This window comes from Leucoraja erinacea, chromosome 23, assembly GCF_028641065.1.
Source record: "Leucoraja erinacea ecotype New England chromosome 23, Leri_hhj_1, whole genome shotgun sequence".
Taxonomy (NCBI): Eukaryota; Metazoa; Chordata; class Chondrichthyes; order Rajiformes; family Rajidae; genus Leucoraja; species Leucoraja erinaceus.
In genome coordinates, this window is record NC_073399.1 from 25,019,916 (window position 1) to 25,040,227 (window position 20,312).

The 20,312-nt window shown below is 45.6% G+C and overlaps 1 protein-coding gene across 5 annotated transcripts in view; it reads right to left on the minus strand.

The window, feature by feature from the left end:
• LOC129708401 (E3 ubiquitin/ISG15 ligase TRIM25-like) overlaps window positions 1-20,142 on the minus strand; it is a 102,367-nt gene extending 82,225 nt beyond the window's left edge. The window contains exons 1-7 of one of the 5 annotated variants that reach the window (XM_055654124.1): window positions 18,620-19,800; window positions 17,132-17,227; window positions 16,509-16,742; window positions 10,534-10,705; window positions 9,311-9,400; window positions 7,781-7,853; window positions 3,320-4,649 (exon numbers count right to left, since the gene is read on the minus strand). In XM_055654124.1, coding sequence (XP_055510099.1) covers window positions 4,628-4,649; window positions 7,781-7,853; window positions 9,311-9,400; window positions 10,534-10,705; window positions 16,509-16,742; window positions 17,132-17,227; window positions 18,620-19,219 — 1,287 coding nt within the window. In that variant the 5' untranslated portion in view covers window positions 19,220-19,800 and the 3' untranslated portion in view covers window positions 3,320-4,627. Of the gene's footprint in view, window positions 1-3,319; window positions 4,650-7,780; window positions 7,854-7,900; window positions 8,480-9,310; window positions 9,401-10,533; window positions 10,706-16,508; window positions 16,743-17,131; window positions 17,228-18,619 lie in introns of those variants that run through there. The other 4 variants (XM_055654122.1, XM_055654123.1, XM_055654120.1 and 1 more) reach the window with 4 other exon arrangements.
• Window positions 20,143-20,312: the final 170 nt, after the last annotated feature.

Here is a 20,312-nt window from a genome sequence, read left to right on the forward strand (position 1 = left end):
TAGATGATGGGCACTGCCCCACACTCTGACTTTAATTTAGTTTAGAGATACAGCATTGAAACAGGCCCTTCAGCCCACCGAGTTTATGCTGATCAGCGATCACCTGTACACCAGTTCTCTCCTACACACCAAGGACAATCTTCACAGAAGCCAATGAACCTACAAACCTGCACGTCTTTGGAATGTGGGCAAACCGGATAAAACCCTCACGGTCACAGGGAGAACATACAAACACCTTAGGTACAGCACCCATAGTCAGGATTGAACCCGGGTCTCTGGCGCTGTAAGGCAGCAACTCTGCCCCCCACTTTATCCACATAATTAATTATTTCAATTGGAATGTTAATATTCCAGTAAGATAGGACTAAGATCAATAGAAGCTTAAGCTTTCTTCACTCCATCTTTGAATATCTAAACTGCAAAGATACAGTAATCCTCTACCTTTCTCAGGACATTACTTGGCTCTCACGGTTACAGTACACCTCTCAGTTACTGTAGGATCAGTATCAGAGTCTTCACCTATTCATGCCCTCCAGAGATACTGCCTGACCTGCTGTTATTCCAGCATTGAGTTCCGTGCAAGATTCCACCTCCTTCAGTTCCTTGCATCTCCAGGTTTTCTGTGGGTTGGGAGGAATCTCCAAGTGGTAATGTTCCCACGTGCCTGCTGCCCTTGCCTCGCCTCTTGTAGAATAGAACATAGAATTGGACAGGGCAGAAACCGCCCTTTGGCCTTCAATGTCCACCACTTACACCTTGGGTAAAGAGTGTATCACTCTCTGGCTGTAATCTTTACGTCTCTCTCTATCTTCGAGTGAGAAATTCACGCTACCGAGTGAGAACAGTTCGGTTTAAAAATTTGACCAATTTACGCTCATCATTCCTGTGCAGATCATGCGCAAAACCTTTTTTTTCTGCAGTAGACTGTATTAGTGCTCATTTGCAGGTGATCACAATTTGGAAATTGGCCTGGTACTGTTCACCATAGGGTCAAAGTGTGATACAGCATTGGAAACAAGCACTTCAGCCCACCACATCCATGCTGGCCATTCAGTGCCCATTTATTCTAATCCCATGAACCAGTATTTGGTCTGTAGTTTTCCATGTCTTGGAGATTCCAAAGCTCTTAAATGTTATGAGAAGCTTCACCCTCCCCTCAGGCATGTGATCCAAATTTCAACCACCTAATTACCTTTTAAACAACTTTTCCTCACATTAAACCGATACCGTATGGCTGTATACAGCCCTGATATGATAAAACGTTTCTTATTATCTACCCCAGTGGTTTTTTAGCTCATGGCCCCCTTGGGCTCTTTAAATTTTCTGTGGCCCCCTGACATTATTAGCAGAAAAAAGTGGCCCCCTTCATTGAACATGTGGCCCCCTAAATCCCCAAATTTTTCTGTGGCCCCCTCTGAAATTTGCCATGGGGGCCATTTGGCACCAGGTTCAGAATCACTGATATTCTACCCTATCAATATCCCTCAAGATTTTCTTCACCTCCATCAGGTCCCCGCTCAGCCTCAACTCCAGAGAAAACAAACCCAACCTATCCAGTCTTTCCCCATAACTATGACAGTCGTGCCACGCAACATCCTAATGTATGACCTCTCCAATACAATCACATCCTTCATGTCGTGAACATCGACATTTAAGCAAGAACAAAAAAGCAGGACCTTGAGGGTAGTGAGCTACAAAATACTCTTGGTGCCACATGCCAGTAAGGGTAGAAATAAATAAGCAAAAGGTTGATGGGGAGGGGTACATGGACTTCAGTAAGACCTTTGATAAGGTTCCATATGGTAGACTGCTCTGAAAGGTTAGATCACGTGGGATCCAGGGAGAGTTAGCGAACTGGATACATAATGTGTAGAAAAGAAGTGTAGATTCTGGTTTATACTGAAGATAAACACAAAGTACTGGAGTAACTCAGTGGGTCAGGCAGCATCCCTGGAGTAAAAAGGGTGGGTGGTGTTTCTGGTCCAGGGATACGGAATTAGCTTCATGGAAGGAAACAGAAGGTAGTGTTGGAAGGTTGCTTTTCAGATTAGTGGCCTGTGACTAGTGGTGTACCTCAGTGGTGGTGACCAGTGCTGGGCCCCATTGCTATTTGTGATTATATATGTGACATAATGTCATGCAAGATGATCCCATTTATCACTTCTCCAATCCAATCACAGGCCTACTCCATTCTTCACTCTTCAAATGACTTGTTGATGAAAGACTGGAATCTGCACCAATGCATGATGGGTTCTAGTTCCTCAGATATAGTATACTCTTTCTGTACCCCAGACTCTCCTGCAATATCCCTGCATGTCCCATCCCCCTATATCCTCATCCACTGTGAATGGCTGTGTTTACTCAGAACTACAGGCATTTCCCACCCATTTTCCATCAGCTGGAGCTCCAAGTTGTATGGCCAGCATACAAGAGTCAAGAGTCAATTTAATTGTCATTTGGACCCCTGGAGGTCCAAACGAAATGCCGTTTCTGCAGCCATACATTACACACAAATAGACCCCAGACACAACATAATTACATTTAACATAAACATCCATCACATAACTGTGATGGAAGGCCAAAAAAACTTATCTCTCCACTGCACTCTCCCCCCCCCGATGTCAGAGTCAAAGTCAAAGCCCCCGGCTGGCGATGGCGATTGTCCCGCGGCCATTGAAGCCACGCCGGGTGGTGCGAGGTCGCACACCGGGTCTTGGTGTTGGAGCCCCCGGTGTGTGCTCGCAAAGTCCCGCGGCCGTTCCAGCCGCGCGGGGCAATGGTGTTAGGCCTCGCTCCAGGAGCTCTTCGACCCCGCAACACGGGCGGGAGAATTCGCCGTTGCAGGAGCCCCGAAAAGCAGTCTCCCTCCAGGGAGCCGCGCGGGGTCGTCCGAGCCGTCCGCAGACCCGCAGTAGCAGCCTCCGACTCAGCAGCAGCAGCGGCATCGGCAGCAGCAGCAGCAGCGGCAGCGCTCCTCCACCGCTCCACCCGCTCCGGTCTCGGCCAGCTCCGCGACGGCAACGGTGAGTCGGCACCAGAGTCCCCGGCTTCTTCCCGTTGGAGGCCGCTCTTCGTTGCGGCCTCAACGACACCCGAGACCCGACGAGAAAAGGTCGGGTCTCCAGTGCAGGGAGAGATTCAAAAGTTTCCCCCCACACACACACCCCAACATAAAATAACAAAAACTACATAAAAACACAGACAAAAAATAATAAAAACGCGGACAGGCTGCAGAGGCCGCTGCATACTCATCTAAAGGCAAAATAATGGCCAGGACCAGTCACGTCATAAACCATTTAAAGGCATATCACACAAAAAGATTATATATTCAAACTTTATTAATGGTATCATATTCCATTTTATAGTTATCTACTTCAATATAAAGAAAATATTACTATTGACATGTTTCATTTTTAATTGGGACAAAGTGCAAAGTTTATTTTAGATAATACCTCTGTACATTCAATAAAAGAGCAAATAGTTCTGACTCACTGCAAATACACAAGGAGCTGGAAGCAAGTATTAAATCATCTTAATACAAGATGGAGCAAGAGTATAAAATGTGCAATACCGTAAAGCTGAAGGTATTGTAGTTGCAAGAATGAGTTGAGTGTAAAGCATTAGGGATGGTTGCGAGTTCATGGGTCACAAGCACCTTTTGCTGCATTTCCTCACCCCGTCCCACATGGCCAATCTTAATTATCCCCATCGAGACAATTCTGCCAAGAGTACAGCCTGGAGAATTGGCAAAATGACTCAAGTGATAGAAAGGCCTACAAGTTATCTGCCTGCCATAATGTATACCTCCCTAAATCCTGAAACTACAGAGAGATTAAAAGGCTCTTTGGGCAGATGTACTCAATGGGAAGCTCAAATATATACTGCTTCTGGGGCTATGTTTGAGTGATCTGCAGAGTTAAGAGAGGATTTATTTCCCCACCCCTAATCCCCATTGAGATGGCAGCAGTGATCTTCTTTCCTGGAGCAGTGTCTACACGGTATACATGCCTCCATGGTGTCATTAGGTAGAGATGCTGAGCGTTTTGACTGTGACCCAATGACCAAGGAAATCCGACTTATTTTCACTTCAGAATGAAGCATGATGGAGGGGAATTTGGAGGTGGTGACGTTCCCAAAAACCTTCAAGGTTTCACAAGAATGTGGGAGGTGTTGTCAAAATCACAGGGGTAAACTGCTGGTTTGTATCCTTGGGGTGGTAGGCACCAGCATTGGTGATGGGGAGTGAATATGGGATGCTGATCAAATGGTTCCTTCCCCTTGAATAACATTGACTTTCACACTCTAAACCAAATTAATAACCATCTGAATAATTCAGGAAAACAGCAATCCAGTTGAATACTTGGTCACGTAGCCCATGGTGTTTCAGGTGGCCATGATGCAATCCAGTCTTAACATCACTGGCGAGTTTCAGGTATGAAGACATACCATTCCTTTGCAGTGGACAGGATGTACGCCCAGTCCTTTCCACAACTCCTTTGTCAGCCCAGTTTTATTCCCCCCCCAGTAAAACCCCAGGCATCTGGACTACCAGGAACCGTCATTAATCCACTTCTGATCTGGGTAGTAACATCCTTTAGATAGACACATCTCACTTTCTCATCCCTTCTCAGATGTCAGCGTCATGGCAACTAAGGAACAGAAAAACAATTGCATTTTGAGCCAGGTTAGAATTCCCAAAACATATTGGGGCAATAAACCAAAAGTGCATTGCACTCAGATGCCAGCACTTAGGACGACAGATAGCACAATGGGCTAAGAGTTCGGCTGGCGACCGGAGGGTAGCCGGTTCAAATCCCGCTTGGAGTGCATACTGTCGTTGTGTCCTTGGGCAAGACACTTCACCCACCTTTGCCTGTAATGGAATGTTACGGCGGCAGGCGCGGGCACACCGCGACGCCCTGTGTCTCCCTTTCAAGGGAGATGCTAAAAATGCATTTCGTTGTCTCTGTACTGTACACTGACAATGACAATAAATTGAATCATTTCATTTCATCATTTCATTTCATTTCAATCATTTCATTTCATATCTTGGCTTTGCCCAGGAGTTAGAGTTCATGCCACCACCAACATCGGAACTTTGCAGGTGCTTCAAGAATGCATAGTGACTTTGAATTAGTTGGAAAGAGTGCTGCCCGGTTGTCGGTTATTGATCCCAGCAGTGAAGTCCTCCTGGCTATTATCACTAAGAATGCGCCACCTGGTCGTTACCACAGCCAGTCTTTGCATCTCGTTACATGTGAAGTGTCTGCATCAAGACGGCCCACAGAAATGTCCGAGACCAAATTCAGCTCAGTGTCAATGGCAACAAAAATGAAAAGCTTGTGCGAATCCCATTTCATCTCACTCTGTAGCCTAAGATAGACACAAAAAGCTTGAGTAACTCAGCGAGTGGGACAGACAGCATCTCTGGAGAAAAGGAAAAGGTGACGTTTTCGGTTGAGACCCTTCTTCAGCAGCCTCATCTAGTCCCTGTACAACTGGAACAAAACATTAAGCTCCAAACCTTCACAATAAAACGGTAACATGCCATTTTTCCGCATTAATAACATCAGAACAGCCTGCTCATTCATTCACGAGAACACCTAGATCCCTCCAAACTTCAGTCACTGGCAGTCTCTCTCCATTTAGATAATAGTCTATCTTTTGATTCCTCTTAGCCTGCATGACCTGCCCTTCCTCACATTTGCCAGATTTTCACCCTTTTTACTCCATCCACAGGATCACAATGTTCTCATAACAACAAGCTCTTGGAATCATTGACAGACAGACTTGGAGATTATATATTTCAATGCCTTCTCTGTGCCTTTGACAGGAGCAGAAATGGCAACACAAATGTTCCTGAAGGAGTATTGATGCCAGATAGAGACAAGAACAAAAAGGCTGCAATATTAATCCAGAAAATAATCATCTCTTCTCTTGACTGTGTAACGTACGATTATCAAATGAGCCTTTATGGCGTGATGCTGGAAGTGTACCATAAACCCCAAAATTCAAACGATAAATAGGAAGGAAAACTTGTAAAAAAGATATTCCAACAAGGGCAAAGGATATAACGGAGGGAATTTTAATTATCTAATTATTCAGTGTAAAATAGTTACCTACTTATTAGAACACAGCAGGACATTCAACTCATCAAATCCATGCCAGCTCTAACAGAACTATACAATCAGTATCAATCCACCTCTGCTTGATGAAGGGTCCCGACCCGAAACATCACCTATACATTTTCTCCAGAAATGCTGTCCGACCCACTGAGTTACTCCAGCCTTTAGTGTCTATTTTTGGTGTAAACCATTATCTGCAGATCCTTCTTACACACATCTGTTTATTACTCTGTAGCCAGTGAGATTTTAATCTCTCACATGTCCATCGACTAGGTTGGTGTCCAGACCACTATTAGACAGGAACACGTCGGTTTGCATCCAGAGAGGTAATATATTTCCAGCTTTCTTTAAACTCTCAGGGTCACTGGATAATTTATTGTAATGTGGAACATGTAAAAAAAGTGAAATAAACGTGCTTGGGTAATAAGAGTGACATTCAATAGACTGGAGAATCCACTAGACCAGCATGACCAAAGTCCAAAGAGGGCCAGTTTAATTGGAAATTTACTGTAGCTTAACTTTTCCTTCTAGTTATTAACCCTACACTGAAGAAACAGTTTACCTTCTCAAAACCCCACAAAGGCAAATGCAAACACCTCTACATCCCTCTTAACCTTCTGTTCTGTAACCTCCACCGATATTCCAGTGAATCACTGCATTCTTTCTAAAGTGGAGCCAAGATTTGACTCATTCTCCCCAATAGATATCTAACCATTTTGGTTAAAGAGAGCATGTACAAGGGTGACCCAAGTCACAGATAACTCAACTTGCAGAAATCCGACGAAGCAAAGTCGACCATAAATGCTTTGTTAACCCCCTCCAGTACATGCTCCACAAGTTTAATAGTGAATAGCGTTAGCGTGAACAGAGAAGATATGAAGAAATTAAATTGGAAGCATTTGTAAAGCAATATGATACAGGTAGCAATAGAAAACAGACAATAGTGCAATGTAGTACTGAGAGAAAATAAATTAGTGCATCAGGAAGGGGAGCCGGAACTATGACGTGATGGGTTTCTATCTTGGTTCTGGGGGAAAGCGTCCATAATGGTCCATTGCTGGCTGTGCGTTAGGTGGCAACCAGTTTTACAAACAATGTAACTCAGCAGGACGACAGTTAAACTAGTACAATGACTAGGGTGGGGATGGACAAAGAGAGGGGTGATACAAGGGTTACTTGAAGTTAGAGAAATCAATATTCGTTCACTGGGTTGTAAGTTGCCCAAGTGAAATATGAGGTGCTGTTCCTCCAATGCATTTTGGCCTTACTCAATGACAATGGAGGAGGCCCAGGATTGAAAGGTCAGTATGGGAATGGAAGTTAAAGTGTTTGGCAATCAGGAAATCACGTAGGACAAAGGTGTTCAGTGAAACGATATACAAGAGTCCACACCTTGAACAACATATACAGTAGACGAGGTTGGAGCAGGTGCAAGTGAACAGAGGTTCTCACCTGAAAGGACTGTCAGTCCCTGGACAGAGTGCTTCAGCAGTTTGCTCTGGATTCCATTAACTGCAGACTCTAGTCTTCAGAATAAAACACAGTCCAGGATCCCGAGTGGATAATACAACTCCCTTTTTTTTTTTTTAGAACAACAAATAAATCTTCATGTTTCGTACAGGCAAGTTAAACATAATTATAAAGTGAAGACTCACCTGCAGTGCCCAGGGGAAAGGATCCGATTGGCATGGCTTGGAGGAGCAGTGGCACTGCTTTGTGATGGGAGTGCTGAAATGCAAGCATCATGGGTCAGTGTACACACCCCAGTGAATAACATCGTCTTTTAATGCATGGAGAGAAATAATTAGAATAGAATAGAATAGTTTAGAATAGAATCATTTCTTTATTATCATTGTAACATGAACCATATACAACAAAATTTAAAAATGCCAGTCAGTACACCATTCAAACATTTCTAAAAGCTAACGATACATACAAGGTAAAATATTAAAAGATAAACAACTAAAATAAATATCATGAAAATAGCACGCATAAACACCCAACCCTCCATCCTTCTGTCGATTTCAGTGTACCACAGTCCCTTAGTATGTATCGCCCCTGCGTTCCTTTGCGGCTACATTTAGTGCTTTATAGCAGTGGGGTAAAAACTGTTTTTTAGTCTGTTCGTCCTTGTCCTTGTAGATCTGTACCGTCTGCCTGACGGCAACAGTTCAAACAGGGAGTGTCCGGGGTGGGAAATGTCCTTTATAATACTCTGGGATTTTTTGATGCAGCGGGAACTGTGTAAGTCCTCCAAGGTAAGGAGAGGGCAGCCGACAATCCTCTGGGCGTTGTCAATGGCCCTCTGGAGCGCTTTCCTCTGAGCAATGCAATTGTTGAGAAGGTGACAACAGCTGATGACAGAAGGGGCAAGGGACAAAGCATGATTACATTTATACAGGTGTTCTAGCATGCAAATGCCATAATGCTTTCCATTTGTCATAAGCGGGGAGCCACTAGGTGTGGTTCAGAGAAAGGGACCATATTTCAGTCAGAAGGGCCAGAACCTCAAGATAATAATCCAATACTCCAAAAGGACTGATGTGCTGGCTTTGGATTGTGGTTTTAAATATGAGAACGCGTGCAATGGGACATGGCTGGTGAAGGGAGGTACCCGAGAATTAAGCTTCCACCATCAGAATTGGACACACACTATGTGCGCACTGGTCTCTGCACACTAGCGGGTTGGGTTGGGGCAAGGACACATGTCACTTTGCTGGAAAACTGCTGTAGAGTACTTGGATGGGCTTCATAACAGAACAAGGCTGATGGAAAGGTACAAAGATCTTGATGTACTTAAAGACTGTTTGGTATCAAGGAATCTGGCACTAATTTGTTCCGAGGCTTTATATTGAAGCTCTTTCTTGCAACATGAAATGGGTGGCTACCTTTTCTCCCCACGAGAGACCAGTGTGCACTCACTATCCAAGTGTTAAAAGAACACAACCTCCCAAACTACACACCACCTCCTCTACCTCACCCACAGCAGTTTACATCGGCCTCAACACAAGGAGGGAGTGTAAGCAGGTCACCCTCAACCCAAAAGGGCTTCAAGGGGAAATTAATTATTTATCCCTTAAATGAGGGATAGTCGGGGTCACCATCAACAACCAATAGATTGGAAAGAGGAAATAAACGAACAATGCATACTATCAATTCAATCAGAAATTGTAAAATTTACTCACATTCTTCAAAGATCTTCCGAATCTTGGGCTCTGGGGGAACCAGAGAGGTGTGGTGAGATGCCTCTGATGTTTGAACACCTTTTTCACACCCTTCATAAAAGATAAGAGTGGAGTTTAGTTGTGTATTATCGGCTCATATTTGTTGCCCGACACAGCCCTCCCTGATTGAACAGATATTCTCTTGTCAGGTGTTCATGCCTGGAAACTCCCCAAATGAGTTCTAAAGAACATCAGCATTGTCAGAGTGTACAAGCTTACAATTACACATGATAACAAGACCTTGCCTGCTTCTTGGGAGTGCAAAGGATTCAATTGCAATGTTTGGACAAGGAACTCGAGTTCACTTGGTGTCATGCCCAATGTTGTATTGGGCAGCAGTGAGCTTTTGAACTTAAGATTTCACATCAGGCCTCAGGCCAGTGTTTCGTATGTATCAGAGGTGGCTGACAGGGAAACTAAGATAGGCTAAGGGAAGGTCAAGGAAAGGGGTTTGTGAGCAATGGTCGACTATAAATCATAATTTTAATGTACAGGAGGGTAAAGCTCTTTCAATTTCCACTGACAGACTGGGCAGTTCTTAGTAAAATTGACGTTCACCCTTCAAAGATGATGTATTAAGTCACTTATGAACAAAGTGCAGCTGATCCTGGGCAATCCACTCCAATAAATGGGGCATCCATCCACAGCAGTGTTTACAAACACAAAGCCAAAGACCTAGATTGGCCAACCCTGCCAACTCACTGAAATTCCCAAGGCTAATTCTTTGAACACCAACAAGTGAACCAATGCCAAAGCACCTCATGAACATTTTTGCTTATTAATCACGAAGGGGATCAGACAAAGGAAACACACCATTGGTCAATTACAGCTTGAGACCCAGGTTCACTCTGTTTGCATGTTCCCCATAACCACATGGGCTTCCTTCTGGTGTTCTAGGTTCCACCCACATCCAATGTGAAATTAGTTGGCCACTGTAAATTACCACTCCCACATCCCATGCAAGGTACCAAGTTAATTGGCCAGTGTAAAATTAAAAGCCTTCTCAAAAATTCAGGTAAGAACAGTGTACATTATGTTGCGAGATATCAACGCGTCAGCCACTTGGTCAGTTAGTTGGATGTTATTCACCTTCAAAGAGGACCTTTTAGTTAAGGATGATTACTTGATTGAGGAAACAACTGTGCAGAAGAACCCATGTGTGCTACAACATGGAAATCACTGACCTCTCCTACCTTGGTTCTTCAGTTTGCGCTTCATTGCTCGACGGAGGCACTCCTTCACCTGAGAGGAAAGGTCTGCTGCAGCCTTGCTAGCACGTGCCAGCATGGAATGCAAGTCGGACTTCAACCGTGGGATGTCAGGGACTTGGGAAGCTGTGCTGAAACCAAGGGATTCCTGGCAGGAAACAGAACAAAATCAGTTTACATTTCCGGAACACCTTTCACCTTACGATTTCCCAAATTGTTTTACAACAATTTTAATGTATTCACTGTTCTAATATCATAATCAAAGCAACCACTGCAAGATCCCACAAAAAGCTGAGATGCAATAACTATCATGTTCTACCTAAACTATGGAGCCTCGACGATGCTGAACTCCCCCAACTTCATGTATACACAAGGCACTGGAGAGAGGCTTCATTAGTATTATCCAATCCCTTGTGGGCGTGGGTGGGGGCAGCATGCCATTTGCATGAGCTTTTATGTATATGTTTATTCAACTGGAGAACTATTTTTCATTTTGGTCTCTACCATATAACAATTACAGCACGGAAACAGGCCATCTCGGCCCTACAAGTCCGTGCCGAACAACTTTTTTCCCCTAGTCCCACCTGCCTGCACTCATACCATAACCCTCCATTCCCTTCTCATCCATATGCCTATCCAATTTATTCTTAAATGATACCAACGAACCTGCCTCCATCACTTCCACTGGAAGCTCATTCCACACCGCTACCACTCTCCGAGTAAAGACGTTCCCCCTCATGTTACCCCTAAACCTCTGTCCCTTAATTCTGAAGTCAAGTCCTCTTGTTTGAATCTTCCCTATTCTCAAAGGGAAAAGCTGATCCACATCAACTCTGTCTATCCCTCTCATCATTTTAAAGACCTCTATCAAGTCCCCCCTTAACCTTCTGCGCTCCAGAGAATAAAGACCTAACTTATTCAACCTTTCTCTGTAACTTAGTTGTTGAAACCCAGGCAACATTCTAGTAAATCTCCTCTGTACTCTCTCTATTTTGTTGACATCCTTCCTATAATTGGGCGACCAAAATTGTACACCATACTCCAGATTTGGTCTCACCAATGCCAATATTTTGATTTGTCCTGCCTAGGTGTAGCATCTCACATTTATCAGCATTAAACTCCATCTGCCATCTTTCAGTCCATTCTTCCAAATGGCCTAAATCACTCTGTATACTTTGGAAATCCTCTTCATTATCCACAACACCCCCTAATCTTGGTATCATCTGCATATTTACTAATCCAATTTACCACACCTTCATCCAGGTCATTGATGTACATGACAAACAACAAAGGACCCAACACCGATCCCCGAGGCACCCCACTAGTCACCCGACTCCAACCCGACAAACAACCATCCACCATTACCCTCTGGCTTCTCCTATTCAACCACTGTTGAATCCATCTTGCTACTCCGGCATTTATACCCAACAGTTGAACCTTCTTAACCAACCTTCCATGAGGAACCTTGTCAAAGGCCTTACTAAAGTCCATATAGACAACTTCCACTGCTTTACCCTCATCAATTTCCCTAGTAACCTCGTCACAAAATTCAAGATTAGTCAAACATGACCTTCCAGGCACAAATCCATGTTGACTGTTCCTAATCAGACCCCGTTTATCCAGATGCTTTTATATATATTATCTCTAAGAATCTTATCCATTAATTTGCCCACCACTGAAGTCAAACCAGCAGGCCTATAATTGCTAGGTTTACTATTAGAACCCTTTTTAAACAATGGAACAACATGCGCAGTACGCCAATCCTCGGAAACTATTCCTGTTTCTAATGACATTTGAAATATTTCTGTCATAGCCCCGGTTATTTCTACACTAACTTTCCTCAGTGTCAGTACAGGTGCACAACCTTTTATCCGAAAGCCTTGGGAGCAGACACTTTTCGCAATTCAGAATTTTTCGGCTTTCGGAATGGAAGATTTTAGCGTAGATTTTAACGGCTGGTTCAGTGGTAGAGTGCGCGGGTCATATCCGCAAGGTCGCGAGTTTGCGCCTCGATCCTGGCACACCATCAGCTTATGCCCCTTCGGGGAGCGTGTTCCTCTGGAGTTAGAGCGGGGCTGGGCTAGAGTTGCTGATCTGGGATCTCCGTGCTTGCAGTGGGCCAGTGGGTCGGTGTCCCGATGAGGGGGTGCAGCTCGGGCTGTGGGCGAACTGCCACTTGTCGCCGTAGCGGCCCATCGGGGAGCGGCTTCTGGTGGTCCTGACGTCTCCAGCCTTGCAGGTGAGCAGGAGAGTGGGGTTGTTTGCAGTTGCAGAGGGAGGGGGCAAGGGCAGTACAGTTCCCAATCTGAGCTCCTGTACGGCCTGAGCTGCGCCCCCTCATCCGCAACCCCAAGAACAAGACGTACCTTGCACACCATCAGCTTCTGTCCCTGGAGTTGGAACGGGGCTGGGCTGCTGCTCGCTGTGGGTCTCTGGGATCTCCGTGCTTGCAGTGGGCCTGGGGGTCGGTGTCCCGTTTGTCTTGACGTCTCCGGTGACTAGCACTGACCTGCTGGCATCGCCAACGTGAAGACAGTGCAAAGCCCCCGCGCCGGTGCAATGGGCGGGGAGCTGGAGAGGGGAGCGAAGGGGTCACACACATGGCCGGGAAGCAGAGGGGTGTAGGTGGGGTGAAACTGAAGGGAGCGACAATCTGCTGCTGCCTGCCCGCCAAGTTAAAAAGTTCCCACGCAAAACTCACGATACACTGTGTATCGTGAGTCTAGAGTGGGAACTTTTTAACTCTGCGGGCAGGCAGCAGCAGATTGCCAATTATTAACCCTCCCACGCAATATACCCTCACATTCTCTTTTATGAATGGGGATTTAGTTCCCCTTTCTTCGAGGACCAACCGGAGGTTCCACTGTCACCTCTGCAGGCCGCCCTCGGTGAACGTCTTCAAGGACATTTCTTCAAGGACCGAAAAAATGTCCGCTATTCGGACCTTTTCGTTATTTGGAATTTTGGATAAAAGGTTGTGCACCTGTACTTCTTTTACTTTGAAACTCATAGTATCCATAGCTACTCTACTAGTTTCCCTTACCTCACATAATTCAATATCCTTCTCCTTGGTGAATACCGAAGAAAAGAAATTGTTCAATATCTCCCCCATCTCTTTTGGCTCAGCAGATAGCTGTCCACTCTGTCTCTCCAATGGACCAATTTTATCCCTCGTTATCCTTTTGCTATTAATATAGCTGTAGAAACCCTTTGGATTTACTTTCACCGTACTTGCCAAAGCAACCTCATATCTTCTTTTAGCTTTTCTAATTTCTTTCTTAAGATTCTTTTTACATTCCTTATACTCCTCAAGCACCTCATTTACTTCATGCTGCCTATAATTATTGTAGATCTCCCTCTTTTTCAGAACAAGATGTCCAATTTTCCTTGAAAACCAGGGCTCTTTCCAATTTTTACTGTTTCCTTTCAACCGAACAGGAACATAAAGATTTTGAACTCTTAAAATTTCCCCTTTAAATGTCCTCTATTTCTCTTCTACATCTGTCCCATAAAACAAAATGTCCCAGTTCACTCCTTTTAAATCATTTCGCATCTCATCAAAGTTAGCCTTTCTCCAATCAAAAATCTCAACCCTAGGTCCAATTCTGACCCTCTATATAATTATATTGAAACTAATGGTATTGTGATCACTGGACCCGAAGTGCTCCCCAACGCATACCTCCGCCACCTGTCCCGTCTCATTTCCTTACAGGAGGTCCAACACTGCCCCTCCTCTAGTAGGTACCTCTATGTATCGCTGCAAAAAACTTTTCTGCACACATTTTACAAACTCCAAACCATCCAGCCCATTTACCAAATGCGTTTCCCAGTCTATGTGTGGAAAGTTGAAATCTTCCACAATCACTACTTTGTGCTTACTACTAATATCTGCTATCTCCTTACATATTTGCTCTTCCAATTCTCGATCCCCATTTGGCGGTCTATAATACACCCCTATAAGTGTTGCTACCCCTTTCCCACTTCTCAGTTCCACCCAAATAGCCTACCTAGATAGCCTCCCTCCAATCTATCCTGCCAAAGCACTGCTGTAATATCTTCCCCGACTAGTAATGCAACACCACCTCTTCCCCTCCAATTCTATCGCACCTGAAGCAACGAAATCCTGGAATATTTAGTTTCCAATCACAGCCCTCCTGCAACCATGTTTCACTGATCGCCACAACATCATACTTCCAAGTGTCTATCCAGACTCTAAGCTCATCCACCTTTCTTACAATGCTCCTAGCATTAAAATATGCACATTTAAGAAATCCCCCGCCTCTTATTCTATTTATTTCCTTTTTTTTCTTTCTCCTCTTGTGCACGAGTGCTTCCTTTTCTGCTTCCTGCCTCCCATTCGGTCTACTAGCTTTCTCTATTTGAGTCCCTCGCCCCAACCATTCGAGTTTAAAGTCTCCCCAGTAGCCTTTGCAAATTTCCCCGCCAGGATATTGGTCCCCCTCGGGTTCAAGTGCAACCCATCCTTTCTGTACAGATCCCACCTTTCCCAAAAGAAGTTCCAATGATCCAGAAATCCCTGCCCTCTGCACCAGTCTTTCAGCCACGCATTCATCCTCCACCTTGCTCCATTCCTACTCTCACTGTCGCGTGGCACAGGCAGTAATCCTGAGATTTTTACCTTTTTGGTTCTTTTCCTTAACTCTCCTCCCAACTCCCTAAATCCTCCCTTCAGGACCTCTTCCCTTTTTTTACCCATGTCATTGGTACCTATATGTACCACGACCTCAGGCTCCTCTCCCTCTGATTTCAGGATATCTTGGACGCGTTGAGACACGTCCAAGACCTTGGCACCAGGGAGGCAGACCACCATATTAGTCTCCCGACTGCGTCCACAGAATCGCCTATCCGACCCCCTAACAATAGAGTCCCAAATTACTATTGCCCTCTTCTTTTTGTCCCTACCTTCTGGAGCAACAGTGCCGGTCTCTGTGCTGGAGGCCCGACCGCTCTCGCTACCCCCGGGCAGGCTGTCACCCCCATCCGTACTCAAACAGGAGTACTTATTTCCAAGGTGTACCGACATTGGAGTACTCACTCGTCCCTGCCTCTGCCCCTTGTCCTTCCTTAGCGTGACCCACATGTCTCTCTCCCGTGGTTTTGGAGTGACCACCTCCCTATAACTCCCCTCTATGACCTCCTCATTCTCCCTGACCAGACAGAGGTTGACTAAGTATGAGGATGGCTGGCCTTTGATAACAGTTCTGGCCAACATTTGTTCCACACTTCTTGAATTTAAGGATACATGCAAATGAGCTCCCAATATAGTCAAATTAAAGTCCAATGTATGCACATTCACTTCCCCAAAAGGCTAAACTAGTCTCCCCTCTCTCTTTCTCTCATCACATAATTAATTGTTGTTATCAGTTTTATGTGCTTTTAATGATTCCCATTACAATACCGTGGAGCTATGGTTAACACAAGTTATTTTTATGCATTTTCCAACCTATGCACAATAATTAACTCATGGACACCTGTAGAAAAATGGAGCCCGTTTGTTATTCAGGGGCAACCTGCAGATGACCTGGGTGAAAAATATAAGATATTGAATGCAATGTTTTTGTAGTGAGAAGGACATTTCATTTAGCTGTAGAATCTAGAGCCAGGGCCTTTGGATCAAAATGAGGAGAGTTCTTCACCCAGATCTGTCCATCCTCAAGGGTAATGAATGCTCAAGTCACTGGAAATTTTACCCCTAGAGTTTTCAGCATAATGTAGATCAGTGGATATGGGAATCACCTGGGTGGTCAGTAGATGAGATAAGAGTTTCAACTGTTTGCTGTATTGTTCAATATTCACTATGTCATTTTACATATCATGTAACATAGCTCGTCTTCCATTGCAATCCCAACGAAGTGATAGAGTAAAGGCTTCCAAAAAATGCTACAATTAAATTCAACACGGCAAGGTTTATGAAGAGCTAGTAATTTTACCTGCACCAATTTGAAATTATCACTCTTGCTAGCCAAGATTTCCAGCTGGAGTTTCTTCTCTCGGAGCTCCATGCATTTCTGTTCCAGTTGGGCTCGGATGGTTTTGGCCTGGCTCAAGGCTGCTTGCTGCTCCCCGCCAATTATCTCAATCACCACTCGCAGAGTCTCTTCAATTGATTCAGTCATTGCAGAAAAATGGTTGGTGATTTCCAATTTCACTTTCTCAGAAGTTCTCTGAAGAGAAATAAGAAAGTGTTCGGCTAAAACACAGCAAGAGGCAGAGCGAGGGACTTGGACCAGCAGTCTGATCATGTTTCATATAGCTCAGTAACTAACCTCACGAGGGTGCATGGTTCCCCAATGGACTTGCAACATCTAACTCACACACCCAGACGACCATCCACACGGCACTCTTATTGAGTGCCACCCAACACCCACTGTTACCTCCCAGTACCATAGAAATGGAGCTGGACATACATTACCACATTTCTGCCCCTCCCAGAATATGCTTCACTATGAGTAAATAGACATTTGAAGTTAGATATACAACAAATGCTGAAGAGAGAGGCACGTTTTCACTACCAAACTAGAATTAAGCAGCAGACCCAAGATAAAAAACTCACCACAATGCAGTCCATGTCTTGCTGAAGCAACCCAATCTCAAGCAAGGTCTCGTGCAACTGCTTCCCCATTTCCAAGTCAGCCTTCTTCAGTTCTTTCTAGGAATCAAGAAAGCAAATAGTAACGATATAGTGGCAATAATTTAGTCCAGTTATCACCCCAAGAGGCATAAGAAGGGACCAGGACCAGAAGTTGGGTTGCATTTCAATGTTTTATAAAACTCAGTAATTGTTTCAAAATTATAGCCTCTGGAAAGTGCCACCTTCTCAGTAACTTCACCATCTCATTCTCATACCCTGCACTTCCTGGGCTCTAAGTGAACCCAGCCATCAATATCCCAACACTCACACCAGTCTCAATCTACTGTCTCACCCTACCCTCAGCAGTGGCCACCCACAATATAACATAGCACTGGATGTACTCATCAATCAGCAGACAATGTTTGTGCCCAAGTTAAACTGAACTCATCTGCCAGTACAAACATATCCCTCTAATCCCTGCACTTCCATGTGCCTATCCAAAATCCTCTGAAACACCACTATTGTATCCGATTCCTCCATCACCACCTAGCAGTGCATTCCAGGCCCTCACAGTTGTGTACAACAACTTGCCCCAGACATCTCCATTAAACATTCCCCCTCTTACTATATAGCTTATTCCTTCTAGCATTAGAGATTTCTGTCCTGGGAAAAAGATTCTGATTGCCTACCTTATAAATGCCTCTCATAATTTAAAATTCCACCCAAGCTCCCCCTGTTGCTGAAACCCTCTAATCCAGGCAGCATTCTGGTAAAGCTCCTCTGTACTTTCTCCAGCACTTCCACATCTCTCCTGTAACGGGGCAACCAGAACTGCACTACTATGAATAAGCCAGTTCTGAATCCATACGACCAAGTTGTTGTACTCGTACTTCTGGATCTGCCTTCCATGAGGGGCCTTGTCAAAAGCTTTACTAAAATCCATGTAAACTACCTCCACTACCACCATCATGCTCCCAGGCAACTTCTACCATTGCACTTATTTCACCTCAGCAACCTCTGCCACCTCCTCATTCAGCAACCCAGAGCATCTCCCTTCACAAGCAACTCCAATGTCTCCGAAGATAGACACAAAATGCTGGAGTAACTCAGCAGGTTAGGCAGCATCCCTAGAGAAAATGGATAGGGTGATGTTTTGGGTCAGGGGCCTTCTTCGGGACTCACTTCCCGATACGAGCCAACGCCCCTTAACCCAGCATCCTTTATCCTTTCCTTCGGTTGACTCCTCACTGGGTGACCTCCAGCTTAAATTCCAATTTGTAATATTTTGGAGGACCAAGACCCTATCCCCCTCATTCCAGATGACCATCCTCCACCTCTCTCTAAGTGAAATTTCCCTGCAACCTACCAAAGATAACCTCCTCCTTGGTGAAGACCTCACACAGCTCATGTAAACTCCTCACCCCAGGAGCCCCTATGTCAAAGTGAACCACCCCTCGCCCCAGGCTTCACCTTCAGACTCTCTGCCTCCTCGTCCAGCGACACCACTCGGTGGGTGCGGTGCTCGGCGGCCAGACATAGGCCGCAGATGAAGGCCTTGTCGGTGCGACAGAAGAGCTCTAGGTGCTTGCGGTGCGGCCCGCATTTGCGGCGGCCAACGTCGGCTGCGGGCGGCGCCAGCGGGTGGTCGCGGAAGGCGGGGCTGAGGCGGTGCGGCCGCAAGTGCCACTTGCAGTAGGAGGCGAGGCAGAGGAGGCAGGAGCGGGCGGCCGGCTGCCGCGCCGCTGTGCACACATCGCAGGGCGTCAGGCCCGGCGACACCTCCTCCACGGCCTCGGGCTGCGGCTCGGCCAAGAGGTCCAGCGCGATGCCACACAGCACGGGGTTGGGACGCAGTGCGGGCCGCGGGTTGAAGGCCTGGCGGCACTGAGGGCAGCTGTAGGCCCCCGAGCCCGCCTGCCGCTCCCACAGCTCCTCGATGCACTCCAGGCAGAAGCTGTGGCCGCACGGAATGGTGGCGGGCTGGCGGAACACCTCCAGGCAGATGGAGCACAGCAGCTTGTCAGCAGACACCCGCATCTGCAGCGGACTGGCGCCCTGCACCGAGGCCATGACAGCATGCTGGAGCTCAGCCGCCGGATCTCCTTATAAAGCGGCCGGGGCGGATCAGATCAGCGAGCAAACCCTCCCACCGGCTGAGCACGCACAGCATGCTTCCTGTTATGGATAAGTGGAAGTTTGTAAGAGTCATTGGAGACAAGCTGATTTTTTTCCCATCAGTCTCCTGAAGAAGTAGAGGGGTTAATGTGCCTTCTTGGCTGTGGCTGGTCCACGACAGATAGTAATATTAACGCCAAACAACGTGGCATGTTGAGTCGTCACCATTCGTGATTCGGATAGTTCTACCTCCAGTCGTGTCGTTGGCGAATTTGCAGATGGCAGGAGCTGCACTTATCCATACAAGCATAGGTGTAAAGAGAGTAGAGCAGAGGGCTAAGAACGCAGACTTGAGGTGCATCTGGGTTGATAGTGAGCAGAACATGTAACTGATTCGCACTGATTGAGGAGTGCTAATCAAAGATCCTAGAGGAGCAAGATAGACCACTCCTCCGAAATCCAATAGGCTGGCGTGTAGTACGTGATGGAACGTCACGGCCGCCATTTGTTTATGCCTCCCGCTGTGCACTACGCTCTATCGTCTGGTATCATCAGTGTTGTAGGGAACAGTGTTTGATTTAGCGAATCTATCACATCACATATTTTAGTTAATTTTATTGTCAATGTTTTCCCCCTGTTCCCCCATTTCCCTCCCATCTTTCCTCCACAGCCGCCACCTTTGCGTAGTTTCCCTTGCATTGTATTGTGCAGTTTCCCTTCTATTGCTTTAACACACTGCACAAAATTAAATTTAACATATATGTATTTATATGAATGTGTGTGCCTGTGTGTGAGAGGAAAGTTAAGGGTCTGTCCCACCAACATGCGATTGCATGCGTCTAGCGCGACCAAACGTGGTCGCTTGAAAATTCTTTCACTGCTATATAAATGAAAGTGACTTGACATATTTCTCTAGTTTCTTTCTTCAGATTTCCTCTAATTTGTTTAGCAACCTTTTTCTTTCAACCTGTGTGTGTGTGTGTGTGTGTGTGTGTGTGTGTGTGTGTGTGTGTGTGTGTGTGTGTGTGTGTGTGTGTCTGTGTGTGTA